At 48.8% G+C, this 12860-nt stretch overlaps 1 protein-coding gene across 3 annotated transcripts in view; it reads left to right on the top strand.

The window, feature by feature from the left end:
- Positions 1-12860, top strand: part of SLC7A1 (solute carrier family 7 member 1) — an 81213-nt gene that overhangs the window by 58116 nt on the left and 10237 nt on the right. For all 3 annotated transcript variants that reach the window (XM_047078287.1, XM_047078296.1, XM_047078305.1), the window contains 5 exons: positions 174-332; positions 2389-2563; positions 8787-8908; positions 9601-9823; positions 10595-10734. In XM_047078287.1, the coding sequence (XP_046934243.1) occupies positions 174-332; positions 2389-2563; positions 8787-8908; positions 9601-9823; positions 10595-10734 (819 nt within the window). The remainder of the gene's footprint in view (positions 1-173; positions 333-2388; positions 2564-8786; positions 8909-9600; positions 9824-10594; positions 10735-12860) is intronic.

Genomic DNA, 12860 nt, shown 5'->3' with positions numbered 1-12860 from the left:
TGCAGACACTAATCGAGTCTCATTTCCGAGCTAGCACAGACCGGGGTCCGGCTGCCACCGCCAAGTTCCAGCGCGTCATCCGTGACCCCCGCACGGAGGTGGAGCTGAGCTCGATGACAAATACTGTTAACTGTTCTTCTTCAGTTTCCTCTGGTACCTGTGTTTCGTGGCAGGTACTTCAAGCGTGGCGAGGGCCTGGAGTGCGACGTTCGACGAGCTGATTGGCAAACCCATCGGGGAGTTCTCACGGATGCACATGGCTCTGAATGCCCCCGGAGTGCTGGCCGAAAACCCAGACATATTCGCTGTGATCATAATTCTTATCTTAACAGGTAAAGCTCCACAGTCACACACATGTCAGGTTGCAGTGAGGGGCCTGAGGGGTAAGACAGGCTCCCATTAGGTCTGTTTCTTCCCTTTCTCTTTCTCCTTTTCCCTCATTTTCTGTTTTTTCTTTCTATAACGAATACAGACATCTTTTTTGTCTTAATGGCTTCTGGTACACACAAGGTACTTTAATAGCTGTCAAGGCCACATGTCATTTAATTAAAGGAGAGTCTCGGGTGTTTGTGTAGTGGTTTGTGGAGTAGGATTTTGTGAGGGCCGCAAGCTTTTTGTACAAGTGACCCAGAAGTGCAAATTCCCTTGATTCGGTGGATGAGCATTTGGAAAGGAAAGTGGCATTCTTCAGCCCGGAAGATGTAGGGGGTGAGGTCGGTCTGGAGCACCACCGTGTGCCTTGGGTGTTGGAGAAGTCTTAGATGGTTTTACACCTAACAGCTGTCAAAACGCCCTTTAAATAGGTAAGTCTCCTGACAGAATTGTGGGTCCAGAATTTTAAAATTCCAAATATTGCTTGAACACAGCGGATGGCAGCTTGTTCTTAGTGATGTTTGTCTGTGTCTCAGCCTTGAGGATGGGAGTTTTGTTCTATGTGGCATTTACGGTGTAAGCATTAGACTAAATGCAGATAAATTCCCCTTTGAGGTTAGAAAATCTTGGATGGGTTTTATTATTTTTTTTATTCATTTTTTTTTAATGTTTATTTATTTTTGAGACAGAGAGAGACAGAGCATGAACGGGGCAGGGTCAGAGAGAGGGAGACACAGAATCCGAAACAGGCTCCAGGCTCTGAGCGGTCAGCACAGAGCCCGACGCGGGGCTCGAACTCACGGACCGTGAGATCACGACCTGAGCCAAAGCCGGACGCTTAACCGACCGAGCCACCCAGGCGCCCCTTGGGTGGGTTTTAAAAACAACATGCCTTATTTTACGCACCATGTAATTGAAATCATCCTGCACAGGCCAGTCTCAGCAGTATTCTGGTCCAGCTGGCAGAAACACGTATCAGAAATCAAGTTCGCACTAGTGAGATTTTCATAAACATGAGAGGGAGGGACGCCAAAGAGAAAACAGGGCAGAACACGATGAGGTATTCGCTGTGATTAATTGCTCACTTCCCTCCTATTGCCTTCACTTCAGAATTCAATCTAGTGCGAAATGCATTTTATATTTTAAGTGTAAAAGGTGTACATGGCAGGGCAACAGTCTCAAGTCATAAGTGGTGGTCACCTGTCACCTGGACGCCTTTCCAGGCTTTTCTTAGCTAGCCAGGAGTTTAACCACAGAAGTCCCCAAATGGCACGTTCACCCCAAGGTGATCCTGTGGCCTATAAGCCTCAGAGACAGTGTTGTCATATGGTTCCTGTGTATTGTTATCACTTACCTTTTTTTTTTTTGATGTGCGTTTATGAGCTATAATTAGTCTAGCTTAGACATTGTTTTACATGCACTGAGTCTGATGATGAACCACATGCTCCGTGGTTCCCTAATCATCAAGAGTTGTCATCGCTAACATTCCGAAGTGAGTCTGAATAATTTTCTCATCTGAAGAACTCCCTTCATTCTACCAAGAAACTGAGCAAAGTGTCTCCTCCTTGGAGAAAAAAAAATTCCTGCCCCACTGAGGGGAGTCCCAGGAAAGTACATTAGTGAGGGGGAGAGGGTGCCAGGAGAGGCCTTCGCTTCTTCCCTGGGTGGGGGGCTTGCTCTCCAGGGTGGTTGGCCGTGGTGCTCCCCATCTCTGCAGTCCTTTGGTGCCCCCTGGGTGACATCCTCAACTCCAGAGGGGAGTTGACCTGGAAGGCCAACTTCGACAGCTTTATGAACCACCCATGGACTTTGGTTATTTTGATACCTACCTCTAGAAAGATTACTGACTCAGCCCTGTTCCCAGAGGCTCACAGAAATCTTGGGAGGTTTGGTGCCACTTGGATTCTTCTTATAAGTCACCTTCTCGTCCGATCCCTGTTCCTGTCCCAGGAAGGACTTGCCTGGCCCAAAGTTAACACCCTCAGGCAAAATGTTCTTATTTGTGCGGTTTTTCAGGACTTTTAACTCTCGGTGTGAAGGAGTCAGCCATGGTCAACAAAATATTCACTTGTATCAACGTTCTGGTCTTGGGCTTCATAATGGTGTCAGGATTCGTGAAAGGATCGATTAAAAACTGGCAGCTCGCAGAGGAAGATTTCAAGAACACATCCCATCATCTCTGCCTGAACAAGTGAGTTGTTTGTCTTCCACTCAGCATGTGACAACTGATTCGTACTTTTTTTTTTTTTTTTTAATTTTTTTTTTTTCAACGTTTATTTATTTTTGGGACAGAGAGAGACAGAGCATGAACGGGGGAGGGGCAGAGAGAGAGGGAGACACAGAATCGGAAACAGGCTCCAGGCTCTGAGCCATCAGCCCAGAGCCTGACGCGGGGCTCGAACTCCCGGACCGCGAGATCGTGACCTGGCTGAAGTCGGACGCTTAACCGACTGCGCCACCCAGGCGCCCCAACTGATTCGTACTTAACAATACACACATGCATTGGGGGCATGTAATCGGCTAGAACAGTATATGCCTTTTCAGCAAATATAATTTGAATTTGAATTAATTTTTTTTTTGCAGTAAAATAGCTGAGAATGTTTTATTTGTTTGACATTTGTGTTAGGTTTCATTTCTCTGATCTCGACAGAACATTGTATGATGAGGCTATTCAGGAAAACAAATTTCATTCTAATTCTAAGATTACACATAGTTGGGGATCTTTGTCAGACTCCGTAAGTTATCTGTTTTTCCTCACGTTCTGTTTCATGACCAACCTCTAAGTTTTACATTCAGAGAAGATTTTCTCTGCAAAACCATGGTGATGGCACTTGACCCTGAAATGTCTTCCTATTAATAATGCAGAGGGAAGAAATATGTGAAACTTTTATCACAGGCTTTTATCAGAGGTTTTCAGAATGACTAAAGTGTTGAAATGTGATTATAATGGTCTCTTTCTCCCACCCTCGACTTGGGGTACACCAGCCCTGAAAGCCAGTGGCCCCATCTCCCTTATAGTCTCTGACTCAAGATGCCCGGGATGGGAGGCAGGTGACAGGCCTGCTATCAGACCTGTGCTCTGTCAGGGCCCTCAGTGAAGCCTCGTCAGCAAGCTCAGATTACCTAGGAAAGAAAAGCCAGCCAATTAGAATGTTCTCTTTTCGATCTTTTTTTGTCAGATTTTTCAGGTAAATCTTAGGGTTCTAGGATGGACAAGGGGGGGAGTGAGGTTTTGTCTGAGATTCTACTTTAATTATGACCAAAGGTTAAACTGCTCTGATAAGGAGACCCTCTTGAAATGCAGTGGCTTTATTTATTTTTTTTTATTTTTTTATTTAAAAAAAATTTTTTTTTTCAATGTTTATTTATTTTTGGGACAGAGAGAGACAGAGCATGAACGGGGGAGGGGCAGAGAGAGAGGGAGACACAGAATCGGAAACAGGCTCCAGGCTCCGAGGCATCAGCCCGGAGCCTGACGCGGGGCTCGAACTCACGGACTGCGAGATCGTGACCTGGCTGAAGTCGGACGCTTAACCGACTGCGCCACCCAGGCGCCCCTAAATGCAGTGGCTTTAAATTTTTTTTTTTTTTCAACGTTTTTATTTATTTTTGGGACAGAGAGAGACAGAGCATGAACGGGGGAGGGGCAGAGAGAGAGGGAGACACAGAATCGGAAACAGGCTCCAGGCTCCGAGCCATCCACCCAGAGCCTGACGCGGGGCTCGAACTCACGGACTGCGAGATCGTGACCTGGCTGAAGTCGGACGCTTAACCGACTGCGCCACCCAGGCGCCCCTAAATGCAGTGGCTTTAAAAGGATGTCTCAGATCCTGACGTGAGCACACCATGTTGACTGGCCATCCTGTCTGCACACAGGCTTTCGGGAACCCTGGTCGTCGACCTGATTGTTCCGTCATGCCCTAGGATGTTGTCCTCTTCTGCATGGTCAGACCTGGGCTGTGGGCACAGGCAAGCTCCAGCTGTCCCAGAGGAGGAAGGGGGTGAAAGAGAGCATGCCCAGGGCTCTAAAGGGCAGATCCGGAAGATACGTGTCCCCTCTGCCAACATTCCACTGGTGGGAATCCAGTAGGTGGCCACGTCTAGCTGCAAGGGAGGCAGAGAAATGAGGTCCCATGCTGGGGGTCCCAGTGGTCATGGGGAACTTGGTCTCCGGTTAGGGCCGGGTCATATCTTCCAGTGGTCCGGTCACTGGACAGGCATTGATGCGTGACTAGTTCACTACAGGAAACTATTGAATTGAATGCATGAGATACTATGTGGTTAATGGTTCAAATCGATTACAGAGATATGAGGATTTTTAATTGTTTTTTAAGTGCGCTCTCTGCCCAGTGTGGGGCTTGAACTCATGACCCCAAGATCCAGAGTCACATGCTGTACTGACTCAGCCAGCCGGGCACCCCTGAGAAATGAGGATTTCTAATGTAGCATTCCTGAGCCGCATTTATGCCACATTTATTGGTGCTCATTAACTCAGCCTGGAGTGAAGCCAGTTCCAAATACGCTTGGAAGTAACAGTAGATTTCTGAGACGTGGGGGACTATCTTTCTGGTTGCTATTTACAGATCAGGAATTAAATATAGATGGCAGGTCCTATTTCCTGGTTGTCGATCGAGATGTAATTTTATTGTGTTTACGAAGAGATGGTTTGCGCCAGCTGATGGTATTTATTAGCATTGGTTGTCCTCACACACTTTGTGTCCTGGTGGTGATGAACTGTGCTGGCCCCAGCCTCGGGAACACTGCCTCTGCAGTAGAGTGCTGCGGGTCTCGGGTGTAGCTTGCTCTTTCATTTTATTAAAACCTCTAAACTGCTTGCTTCCCCCCCCACCGCCCCCCAGCCGTAGATCTGTACTTCTGACCATGGCCATGTAGCCTTGCATGAAATTGCTTGTCTCTCTGAAACAATAGGGCTTTTCCCGACCAAACCACTAAGCATGGCGGAGCTTCAGCCTGCGTGGCTTTGGTGGCAGTTCTGACCACATCGGGTTGTGATTTTATGATGCTCTCTCCGTGACTGGCTGTAAAGGCCCCCGTGAACCTGGAGTCTGTCTCTTGGTCTGAAATAGGAATGTCATCAGTCTGGCTGGTTCCCTCCTGCCTTCGCCACGTGCTCCCTCTGGCTTTCTTCTCCAGAGTCCAGTAGATGGATAACAGATGTAGGAAGTGTAAAGATACAGCACTGCATAGAAACCTACTGAGACGGTTTGGTTGGATAGTCTGTCTTCAGTTGGGATGAAAACCCCAAAATAACATTGGCTTCCACAAGATAAAGGCGTAGTTCTCTTAAGTGAACATCTGCAGACAGTCCAGCATATTGCTTTGGTGGTTCTTCCATCTGATGGCTTTGTCCACACCCACATTCCCAAGATCACCCCAGGGTCCAAGATGGCTCCCACCAGCAGGAAGAAAATGGGAAAAGTAGAAGAGCAGCCTCGCTCTCCACTTCACTTGCCTGATGTTTCTCAGGACTTGCGTACACCAGGCCTGCTTACATCAAGTGGCTACACCTTGTAGCTGGAGAATCTGAGAAGCATGTTGTCTTTGTTCCTGGTGTTCCCATGTCTAGCTAGAATAATTCAGTTTTAGGACCGTGGAGAAGAAGGGGGTGTGGCTTCTGGGGACAACCAGCAGTTTCTGTCAGGGTTGGTGGGTGGAAGCGACAGCGGTTGAGTCTTGGTGAAGGATGTTTTCCACTGATGTCGTGGGAAAAGGCCACACAGGGGGAGGACCCCCCTCACCACCACGGAGGCTCCCTCTCAAGTCCTCACCCCAGGCTCAGGGATGTTTCTTCCTTCCTTCCTCTGCCAGTTATTTGCTAACGTCTGGGTAACCGGTTGAGTGGGATGCACAGGAGCTGGTCACCCCGGCTGCAGGGGAGGGGACACCGATCTGAGATCTGGCTTCAGCCTGCTCTGTCGCCAGGCGACGTTCGCCACGTGGTGGCACGATCCTGCCTCCCCATTTCTTCGTGTGTAAGTTGCCAGATGCCGAGCGGGCACGACCACCGCCTGCAGATCACGGGTTAATTATTGATCTGTATAAAGAGCCTTTGCAAAACGTTTTGGTTCGAGGCAAAGTAGAATGGGCTCTGTGGTGGTTTCCCAGCGATACGCTGCCACCGAGAGCGGGATCCCCACACCGTTCTTAAACGTTGAACTTAATTTTTTGAGTAGATAATGTTTCACGTGGTTTGTATGTCGTGATGTTATAAAAAGGTTTACACGGAGAAACTCTGTCCCATTCCTTCATCTACCTCACTGTCTCCCCGCCATAGGTGATCATTTTTACTATTTTTTGTGTAAGCTTCTAGCTTTTATTGGTATAAATACAAGCAATTGTAAGTATACATTTACATTTATTTTGTAACTCATATACGTAATTTATATGTATATTCCCCTCTCTTTTCACATAAAGGGAGGTACATTCTGCACCTCGCGTGCTTCCCTTGCTAGCATATCCCGCAGGGCTTTTCGTACGCGAGGACCTTGTCCTTTGTTGTCGATACGTGGTGTCCGAGCACCCGTGTGGCCAGTGAGTCGAGAAGGGCCCCGGCTGGAGGGGACACACAGTCGGTGGCAACCTGGTTACTCTTGCTGGTGGCCCCGGGAGTTTATGCAGGGACAGACTTTCTGTGTTGCTCCCCTTCCATCGGAGTCCTGCCCCGCTGAGGTCCTGAGGAGGGAGGATGCCGTTCTTGTGCTCTGCTAGGCATCCCCAGCTCCGCGCTCGGTGGTCACCGCTTCACCTGTTCGCGTGACAAAGGCACGTTCTGGCCCTAGCCCTCTTCTGCGAGGCCTCTTTCCAGGGTTTGATGTTTGTAATGTCCTGCACTTTCCTCTTCCCTTCAAATGGAATTCTTAAAACCTTTGTGGGTGCCTCTAACTTACGGTTGTTAAAGCAAACCCGTCAGTCCTGGCGCTCATTTGTTCTTATTCGCGGCTGTTCCATAGCCCTTGATGTTAGAGGGCTCTGCGGAGGCGGGTAGGCATCTGGAGGCCTTCCACGCCTGTCTGTCTGTCCTGACAGTTACAGGGAACTGGGTTTATTTTAGTCCTAGCTTAAACTGACAACTTCCCTTTGAGTCTGGCAGCAACAATTTTTCCTGCGTCTATCGCTTGTGTGTTTCTTGGGGTTTCCCTCACGTTGCTACTTACTGAACGGTAGTAGGTGCCAGATTGAGGACTGGCTTCACGCTCTGACCTCCAGTGGCTCGGTGGCAGGTTCTGTTACCAGGAACCCCCTAGGAATCCGTACCAGGCTCAGTCTTTATTAGGAAACATTGGGTCCAAAGTGGCTGTCTGTTTTATTAGTTGATAAATCCCTCTGAAAGCAAATTTGGCCAACAGTTTGCTAACCCAACTGGAACATCTGTAGGACTGGAATATTCTATATGGCTCCTCCTCTTATGTTTGGAAGTCACGTGGTCTGGGGCAGCTTGCTCTGCAGAGCTGGACAGTTGTCCTCTGGCACTCTGTATTAGGTGACCATGTGGCAGAAAGCCTGCAGCCTGCAGCCAGCTAAACGTACGGCTGACGAAGGGGGCTGGGACTTCTGCTGACTTTCAGGCGGTGGCAGCGGGCCGGGGCGTATGAGGCTTAGAATCACTTGGTGACAGGCAGGGCCTGGAGGAGCCATCCAGAATGATTTGCGTGATGGCCAGCCCCGGGCTCCGTGCGGCTGTTCTGGGCCTGGACACACTATTTAGAGACTCACGTTTCACTTCCTTGGAACTATTTTCTGAATCTTAAAGGACTTACAACATGTGTTGGACTGGGTATTTGTTACCTTGGCAGATATGTCCCGAGCCCCGCCCATGTGCCCGAGCCATGTAGGCGCTGGTCCGCACCCATGTAGGCATCCCTGCTTACCACGTGCGTGTGGGGGCTTAGGAGGCGCTTTCGTCGACTAATAACACAGTTCATTTTTTTTTTTTTTTTTAACCTCAGTATCTCTGCTGCTTTTGAGACCTGAGTTACTGGTAAATATGGGAAACTTTACACATTTGGTTCCTGGGGTGGGGGGCCCTGCACCCAGTTGGCAGCTCTGGGTTCTAAAGTATATGTTGTTTGTTTGAGTGTCCTGGGGGAGAGGCCTCATGTACTGGTTTCTTCCCACTTTCCCGTTGGGCACCCCCATCTCGTAGTCCCTACCCCCTCCCCGAAGCTGACATTTAGAAGGTGCTTCTGGAAAGGGCTTAGCGACTGCGCCTGTGGCTGGGCCTCACAAAGCAGAGGCCCGTGGCCCACCGGGTGACCGGTGGGGTGACAGCTGTCTCGGGAATCATTCACTAAGGGTCTGGAGCGCCCCTGCCCAGCGGCAGGTGGGGTGACCGGAATGGCTTCTCTTCAGGACCGTGAAGTGGGTGTTCATGGTCTTTGGCTCTTTTCTTCCAGTGACACGAAAGTAGGGAAACCTGGTGATGGTGGATTCATGCCCTTCGGATTCTCTGGCGTCCTGTCCGGGGCAGCAACCTGCTTCTACGCCTTCGTGGGCTTTGACTGCATTGCCACCACAGGTACGCCGCCCGCCTGCCCGCCGTCCGGAGCCCGGGCGGAGGGTCCTCCTTTCTCGTCAGATGGGCTGGACTGACTTTACCCACGGGTTGCTGTTTTCCTTCCTGCGGGCATGTGCCGGCTGCAGCTCCTTCACACATGAGTAACGTGTAGATTTGTAGCTTCCTGCTAATCTTCCCCCCCCCCCCCCCCCCTTATCACTTCCCCAGGCGGCAGCGCCTGACAGGAAAGTCTGCATCATGAACGTGACTAACCGTTCAGCCGTCAGAATGGGATCATGACAGCCGTAGCTGCAGCCTGATTTCATATCTGTGCATCATCCGGGAGAAATGAGGCCATTAAAAATATTGTTCTTCTTGTGATTGAATAGGCTGGGCTCTATCAGGCCTCCTGAATTTTCTCTGCCAAAGAAAACAAGTCTTTTCCTTGGCTGAACCACGGAGTAAAGGCCTAGAACGTCATCCCTGGGCGTCTGGGTCTTCTGGTCTGTGTTGGGAGAGCGCCCCCCCCCCCACCCCCCGTGGGTCCCAGAAGCCCGAAAGACCGTGTTTCCCACTGGGCCGAGCACTGCGGGGTAGTCGTTCGTGGGGGGCACGGGCTCTCTGGACACTGAAAGTCTTCAGGCGCCTTCTGGGTTCGTGGGGATGCCCCTCGCTGGCTCACCCTCCTGGGCCTGACTCCTTGCTGCTTCCAGGTGAAGAAGTCAAGAACCCTCAGAAGGCCATCCCCGTGGGGATTGTCGCTTCCCTCCTGATTTGCTTTATTGCTTACTTCGGGGTGTCTGCCGCCCTCACACTCATGATGCCATACTTCTGCCTGGACAAGGACAGCCCCCTGCCCGATGCCTTCAAGCACGTGGGCTGGGAAGGTGCCAAGTATGCGGTGGCTGTCGGCTCCCTCTGTGCCCTCTCTACCAGGTGAGGCCTCTGAAGCTCTTGGGAAGGTAAGCTGTAGCGGGCCGTGTGAGGCCCGATGCACGGGGGGTGCTGTTCACGTCACTCTTTTCCCTTGAAGTCGAACCAGCACCCCAACCCTGATGATGTGGTTTCTCCCCTTGTTGTTATCAACCAAACCACGAACTGTTATTGATCTTTCATTCTGGAGAGTCGGGGGCCCACTTTCTAACATCATCTGCTCAGCAAGGCTGGCTTTCTGTCCCCAGCTCTGGCCCCTGGACCAGGCCACCTCTTTGAACACCGTAATTTGGCCATAGAGGAGAGGCTCCCTTGAGAAAGGGAATTGCCTTTTAATAAGAAACATTTTGCCCCTGGAATTCCTATTAGCCTGTATATATAGGGAATATTTGGTAAACATTGATTAACCACAGAGAGATCCTCGTGAACGCAGCAGTCCTTTTATTTTCTGTTTGAGCTAGAGTTATCGTGGGAATGAATACAGAATTTCCCTTTCATAAAAATTATGACTAGACCCTACCCTCGTTTATGTTAGACATTTGCCATTCACTGACTCACAGCCACCGTAAGTGCTTTTTCCAGGGTTGATGTATTGAAATTTGTCTTGTAGCCGTGGACTTCACCTAGTTTGGAGGGTGGCAGCTCTTGGCGAGAAGTTCAGGGCTCCCTCTCGGTGGTGTGCGTCATGGCAAACCACATAGTGGTCACGTTATGGTGCCTTTTTTCCCGATGAGTTGGTGTCACAGGTGCGCTTTGCCTCTTCCTCCCGTCTAGTCTTTTAGGTTCCATGTTCCCCATGCCTCGAGTTATCTATGCCATGGCTGAAGATGGACTGCTGTTTAAATTTTTGGCCAAAATCAACGATAGGACCAAAACACCAATAATCGCCACGTTGACCTCAGGTGCCATTGCTGGTAAGAATTCCACATGCCAGTATTTTAACTGTTGAGTCCTCAGGGAAATATCTTGAGTTGCACTGGTCTGTGAGAAGTTGGAACTGGCCCTTTTCATGTTTGGTTTTCACCGTTGGAACCTGGATTACTGCCAGATAACTGCCCTTTTGACTTAAGGGGGAGGCCGGTTGTACAGAGGATGTGATGGAATTCTCAAAAAGTTGAATTATTTTATTATTATTGTCCTCTGATTGGGCAGGGCGTGGAACACGTACTGTTTCTTCAGAGCTGTTCACGTTGCCCCTTTTCTGAATGTCCCTGAGTAGACTTGGGTGGGGTGACATCTTCGTGCATGGTATAAGCCAGGTGACTTTCTTAGTCCTGGAAATTCATTGTCCGGGTATCTTCGCTTGGGAATTCTCGGGGAAATGAGAATCCCTTAGTATCAGTGTCTTATGAAGTGTGCTGCTATTTTCCAGGAGATATTGAGGGTGTTGCTGGGGTCAATTGCTGTATGAGTTTATAAATATTGCAGCCTCAGAGGCTCAGAGGAGGTTATCAGGTTATCTTCTCAAATATCAGGTTCCTCACCAAGAGGACAGTTTTGAAGCTGAAATCAGTGCCCACAGAACCTTTGGAGTGATGTGATATTCCAGGGGCTCCTGATAAAGAAAAGGGGAGCCTCGAAGGAAACTTACGTGCATATACGCTATGCTGTTGGTTTTCTGTATTTTCTCCTTTAATAACGGCCCCTCCTAGCCCCATGGGGCAGGCACTATCCCATTGCACAGAGATGCGAAGTGAGGAGGTACACCCACACCCAGTAGATCTGGCTCTTGGTTCCTGGTTTGTCTTTCTGCCAAAGTGGCTGGCTCCTTCCAGGGTGTGAGTGGCGCAGTGGGTCTTTTTGGTATAGCAGGACACGTTCAGTCTGTACCGCGGGGACTTGCCATATAGCCATTGGTAAGACATTTGACCACCTTACATGAACGAATTGTTGTTAGTAGTATTTATGCCCTTAGCAAAGTGTGCTTAGTCGTGTGGATTAATGTTATATAATGAAAGAAAGCCGGTGTTTCATTATTTAACACATTTGTTGTGTCATTGTACAATCTTGACGGTGACCTCAGTGGTTAGGTTAAGGGACACCGTATGTCAGGATGTGACCAATATATTTAAGAGATTAAGGAATTGGAAATAGCGAATGTTTTTTTCAGTATTTACATGCAATTTGATTATATTGAAGACTGGCCTTTAATTTCCTTCCTGTGCTGATCAAGGGAGATCAAATTATAATCTTTAAAGTGACTGGAAAGCACATGCGTTCACCAAACCAGGGATTTGCTCCTTCTTTTCATTTGGCGGGGGTGGGAAATAAGTGTTTGGTTTTCGAAAACCACCCCACATGGGAAAAGTATGGCTTGAGTTTCTGTGTGAGTGGGAACGTTGGCATCTGTGGCATGCACGGTCGGGTACTATTCTCATTGTCCATGAGGCCCAGCATTGCTCTTTGATCCTGTTACTTAGCCCCAATTCAAATTTGTTGTAGTCGGAGTGATCTATAGGGGCTTGAGAAGTATTTGGAAAAGTCATGGCTTTGTGTTTATGTTTTAACTTGCGTTGTTTGCATGTGATATTTGAAAATATCCCAAAGTAGATCTATCCAAGTTATTTTTTAAATGGGAAACTTTACATGTATACCCACATAAATAGAGATATATATACTCTCATAAAAATTACAAAAGATTTTCAAATAAGCATGCATGTTGTATTTTTTTTTTTTAAGTGGGGGTCATGGTAAAGCTAATGCTATTGTTTGTGGAAGTAACACTGCTTTCCATGCTCATCTGTCTGGGTTAGGAGCCCCTGTGAGTCCTCCCAGAGCACTGGACTTGACTTCACCCACCTGCTCATTACTGTTGCCTGCTGATGCCTAAGTCTTAGATGATACACTCAGGGAGGCCAGAGACTATCTGGTCTGCCCTGTTTGTTGGTATACATCTAGTGCTCATCGACTGGCATACCCTCAATGAGTGCTGGGTGGATGGATGATGGATAAGTGGTTGGATGGCTGGATAGATGGATAGATGGTGGGGGGGGGATGGATGGATGGATGGATGGATGGTGTGTAGATAGATGGATAGATA

This window comes from Lynx rufus, unplaced genomic scaffold (genome assembly GCF_022079265.1).
Source record: "Lynx rufus isolate CCGP_SWC_20201006 ecotype Redwood Valley unplaced genomic scaffold, mLynRuf1.p SCAF_1, whole genome shotgun sequence".
Lineage (NCBI taxonomy): Eukaryota > Metazoa > Chordata > Mammalia > Carnivora > Felidae > Lynx > Lynx rufus.
This window is presented reverse-complemented; position numbering and strand designations above follow the sequence as displayed.